At 38.7% G+C, this 5,017-nt stretch overlaps 1 protein-coding gene across 1 annotated transcript; it reads right to left on the bottom strand.

Moving 5' to 3' along the window:
* Positions 1-1,251: 1,251 nt before the first annotated feature.
* Positions 1,252-4,058, bottom strand: LOC129317055 (GDP-L-galactose phosphorylase 1-like). The gene is made up of 7 exons (XM_054961384.1): positions 3,362-4,058; positions 3,129-3,247; positions 2,960-3,019; positions 2,627-2,869; positions 2,344-2,529; positions 1,978-2,226; positions 1,252-1,850 (listed from the first exon to the last, which is right to left on the bottom strand). The coding sequence occupies exons 1-7, from the start codon at positions 3,480-3,482 to the stop codon at positions 1,518-1,520; spliced, it is 1,311 nt and encodes a 436-aa protein (XP_054817359.1). The 5' UTR covers positions 3,483-4,058; the 3' UTR covers positions 1,252-1,517.
* Positions 4,059-5,017: the final 959 nt, after the last annotated feature.

The following is a 5,017-nucleotide window of genomic DNA, read 5'->3' on the forward strand; positions in this document are numbered from 1 at the left end:
GAGAAAAAATTATATCACACACAGTTTAATAAAGTCGATTAACTATAATAATTATGTTTGAAAATAAAAAAGTGAACTAAAATGGTCTGTGTTAATCAACATAAGTATATATTAATTATTTCTCGTTAATGTAAATTATAAGAAGTGATTTAAGAAATATACAATAAATATTCATTGAAATAGGTTATTTTGCTTATAAAAAATACAGGTTAAAAGTGATAATCTCTCTAACAAGCAAAGGGAGTACTTGTTAGTTAAAAAAAGAAAAGTAGGGGCATTGTAGTTTTTTCTTATCTATAATTATTTTCAAATAAATCCCTTAGTCTTACAGTAATATTTAACAAAATTTTGTCCTTGTTTGATATTAAATGTGCTAGGTGGTCCTTGAATGATATTTTTCCTTATATCTTTACTCCTTTCTTTTTTTAATTATTTCTTTAATTTAAAAATTAAATAATCAAAGTGGGTTGGCTTTCTTCACAAACTTGGCTTCAGTTGCGCCCCATAAACTATGTTTACTCACCGAATTATTAAAGGCGTGAAGGAATCACGTTGGATTGGTTTTTTTTTTTCACATGCATGAAAAATACCACAATATCCTTTTGAAACAAGAAATTTGAAAAAGTTGTAAAATAAACGCAACCTCCTCTTTAAATAACGCTTGACATTTACATTAACTAAATAAAATGGTTTTTTTAAAGAACAAACAGCACATTATTATTACGCTATCAAGCGTCTCTGTGACGCGTACTAGTGGGTATTGTACATTTTTGGGTACTAGGAGCGTGTTGTTTCTACAACCGAATCTGGCCGATGCTATTTCCGATATTACGTTATGCATGTGAATCATGTGCTTACCTAACACCATACTCTACAGGCCAGTCTCAATATCTTCCCTAAAATCAGCACTGCGCTTTCTCTAAAATATAGTGATTCAACTCTCAAGGCAATCAATCTGTCATCGACATCTTAATCAAACTCGATTTGTAAAAATTTTATAACTAATTTTTGGTGGTATCAAGGGAACCCCTCAACCGACAACAACCAAGGACTAAATAAAACAATAAAAGATCCAACTATCTGTTAATTTAATTATAAACAAGCTCAACAAATCATTAGTGCTTCATTGAAACTCATTACAGGTATATTTATTCAAATATGATTTCATCTATTATTTTATCTAAACAAGCCAAGTTTCTCCAAGGATTTATCTTCTCCAAGGGCGAGAATAAACAAGAGATGAGATAACAGTTAAAAAAGCATAATCATACACACAATCATTTAACATTACCAAGTGCTTACGGCACCAGTTATTACACAATTGTTCTTCAGAGACATTGAAGCATAGCCAAGCATAACAGTGCCAATGATCACAAGATACACACACACAGCACTACAAAGCAAACTCAGTTTACAACTAAATAAGCGAAACATGAAGGGGGTACTGACTTAATCTGAAGCATAAAGTAGCTAATTTTACAACAGAATCACAGTGAAAGTGTTCATCAGAGCCTTGTTTACTGGAGTACAAGACATTCTTGTGAGCCGGCCGCCATGGATGGGCAGCGGCGTGAGTTTGCTGCCTTGACTTCCTCCGGAGATTCAGAATTGGCTTCCAGCTCAACAGTGGCAACAATGGCTTCAAAGATGAGGGCGATAACTTCTTGAAACCTCTCTTCTGAGAGGGAGACCTCTGCAAGAAGCCTCCAAGCCTTGGCTTCTGACGCCTCATCATAGTCGGTCTTCCTCTTCAACACCATATGACCACTAATCTCCCATACAGCCGGATTTACCTGGGTGTCGAGCAGCTCTGCACTCACTTCTCCAAGAGCTTGCTTCTCTGCATAGCACTGTTCATTTAGAAGACAAACTATGTGAGCTGATGCAGCTGATGAATGTGGTTGCAAGCAAAGTAAGTGTTTGTAAGGCTGTAAGGTTTCAATTCCTGCTTTCTCAACATTTAAGATAAAGTTTCACCTGTGGCAGGACAAAGATTAGCCTTCCACAATCAGAAATAAGAACATTGTAAGGTATGTTGTTGTCTTGAAGGCAGATGCAGGCATCTGAAACAGCATTTGACAGATCTTCCAGAGTATCACCGCCCTCAAAGAGAAGGCCTCTGACCGGATAACCTAGCAATCCGGATATCTTGACACCACCATTTAAAGTGGCTATTTTCTTGGAGGGAGCCTTCTCAATGGGAAAAGGCATAGCCAAATAGTAAGCCTGGTCATGTCAAAACCATCAAAATTGCAATTTGATTGAGGGCCAAACACTCGATAAGCAATACAATAATTTACAAGAATGTTGAGAAATTATGTCAAGTTCTTCAGCAACCAGTACCTGGAAATGAAGGTGGTTGATAGTTGCAAATGCACCCAAGCTGTTGTAACCCAAACGGAAATATGGATTCCCAGCTTCTACTGCCATGTGAAGTGCAAGAAAGAAGCTTTCCCGATCAATCCTTTGAGGCAAGCACTCAAAAATTCGAGGAATCAGCAGCACATGCCCATACTCAATAGGACTGACCTGTTAAGAGAGAAATAAATGAACAGAATTCCATGAGATGTTAATTCAAAATTAACCCCCAAGAACAAGAATCTGAAACAACAGCTAAGAAACATACATTGATGGCAACAAGACTGGGAGAATTCTCAACGTCAATTGGAGCATTAGGAAAGAACTGAACTTCACCACCATCACTGGGTTCAAACTGAAACAGAATCTCTTCTTGCCCAACTTTAGTGAAATTGAACTTATTTCCATCAAACGGCTGGAGCACCTTGTCAACTCGGAACTCAGTGGGTCGCTTCTTGAGGTGACGACCCTCATTCAGCTGGGCAATGAAACCACACTCCCCCGGAATCACCTATTCCAAAATTATTACATCAGTATGGATTCAAGTCCTACATACTCATCTATGAAAAAACAATTAGAAACAATACAATCAGAATCAGACCTTGGTTTCACAAGCAGTAACGTCATAGCGAAAAAGCCCTCTCTGCGACCGATCTTCCCACTACCATGAAATGGTAAACAACTTCACACAACACGATAATACAAATAGTGCAAAGGAACATAATATGGTAATTGATCTTCAATTCTTCCTCATCCACATTTACAATTACCTCTCCTAGAATAAGCGAGTCAAGAAAAGCCACTGGGGGCTCCCTGCATTCAGGTTCAGACAAGTCCTTTCCGTTAAACTTGTGAATCCTTTTGAATGCATATAAAGGAAGTTTGGCCTCTGTTCCAAAAAAAACCCCAAATGAGCCCAAAACCCATATGAAAATCATATGCATGATTATCAATAAGCTCAAATTTAACTCACAATTGAAGTACAGAGAATTTTGACTTATACCTTGAACGCAACATTCTTTGAGGCAATTACGACCGCAACCCCCTACACGGCCAGCAGCCTCTCCGGCCTCCTCTTTCTGATAATTTGAAACTACGGTGGGAACCCTCTTAATTCTCAACATCTTTGGTCTTTTCTTCAGTCAAATTAAAACCAAACAAACCAAACTCGACGACAACCAGAAGCCTTCAACGAGATCTTATTGCTTTTTACTAACTTACCTTAGGAATCTTCAGTACTACTAAAGACCTAAACTAATTAACTACTACTGACGAAGAGAAAGAGAAAGAAGCACCACCACCAGCGAGGAAGAGGAGGTCAGAAGGGCTGCCGCCTTCGGAAGGCAATGCACCGCGCCCGCCGTGCGGCGAAGGGTTGGTCACGATTACGCAACCCTTCCGTCGTACAGAACGGACATGAATGAGAAGCCGAGAACCTCTAAGAATAGCCGTGATGTCTACAACGCGTCAACACTGGGTTTTATCCCCCTGAATAATCTCTCTCGATTTCTCTCCTATTCTGATGACCGCCGAGCAACTAAACACGAGGCAAGGTGCGACTTTCTCCGGTGATACAAGGCCTCCCTATCAGAGTCCGAGACGCAGAACCAGAAGGGAAATCCAAGAGAGAAAAGGCAGGGTAGATGCACAGAGAAAGAGAGAGAGAATGCGATATGGGTTGGATTGATGATGCTGCAGAATGAGAGGAAGAGGAAGGCTTGTTTTTATAGACAGATAAGAAAGGCGGGTTTGTTGACGTGGTTGGGGACTTGTGGCTGTGCCTCGAGACCAAAATCGGTTCGCGTTGGTTGGTTGGGTTGGGCGAGACCCAAACCGGTCCGTTTTCAAGATTCAACTGACAAATAATAACATTCAAACTTTCGAGGTCACTGGGGTTTGGTGGGTTCAGATTCCTCGTGACGGTACGGCCGTTGAATCCGACCAGTCACCGGAAGGAGGACCACAGGGACGCTTTGCGGGTGGATCATGGATATGCTTTGTCGGCTAGCGAAGCCGCGAGGAAAGGGGCGTGAAAGGAGAAAATAATGTCCAATAAATTAGAAGGTAAAAAAGCAAAAATAATTACAAAATGATCAATCCAAGCACCCAATAATTTAAAATGACGAAAAAAATAAAAATATTTATAATATTATATTAATAGGTGTAAAAATAATCATATCGTTAATTTTAATCTAACATCATTAACTTTAACCGTTAAATGCTGACTGTGCATGTCACGTATCAGTCTTTGCTGACGTGAATTAAAAAATGGGTAAAAATACCCACGAAGTCATTGGCCACTTGGCCAGGGGCAAAAATATCTATAATGTTATCAGAGTTGGTGCAAAAGTGATTAATCCATCCAATCTCTTAAATATTAACCGTTTAACTGACACTTAAGTAAAAATTAACTACTTTTTTGCTGATGTAAACAAAAAATATTCCAAGATGAATTTTTACAAATATTGATTGATCATTGTATGAGTACCTATAATGTTACTTTAGTAGGTGCAATAGTGACCAATCCGTCAAAATCAATGCCATATGATTTCTTTCCATCACCACGTATTTTGCCCCTTCATTTTTCCTTTTCCACTCATTTTTCTTGTCTGTAAAACCTAAGATTTAATATAGTAAGATAGGTTGTTCAACATTAAAG

Source organism: Prosopis cineraria, unplaced genomic scaffold, assembly GCF_029017545.1.
Source record: "Prosopis cineraria cultivar Desert tree isolate PC_DT_omini unplaced genomic scaffold, ASM2901754v1 PC8, whole genome shotgun sequence".
Taxonomy (NCBI): Eukaryota; Viridiplantae; Streptophyta; class Magnoliopsida; order Fabales; family Fabaceae; genus Prosopis; species Prosopis cineraria.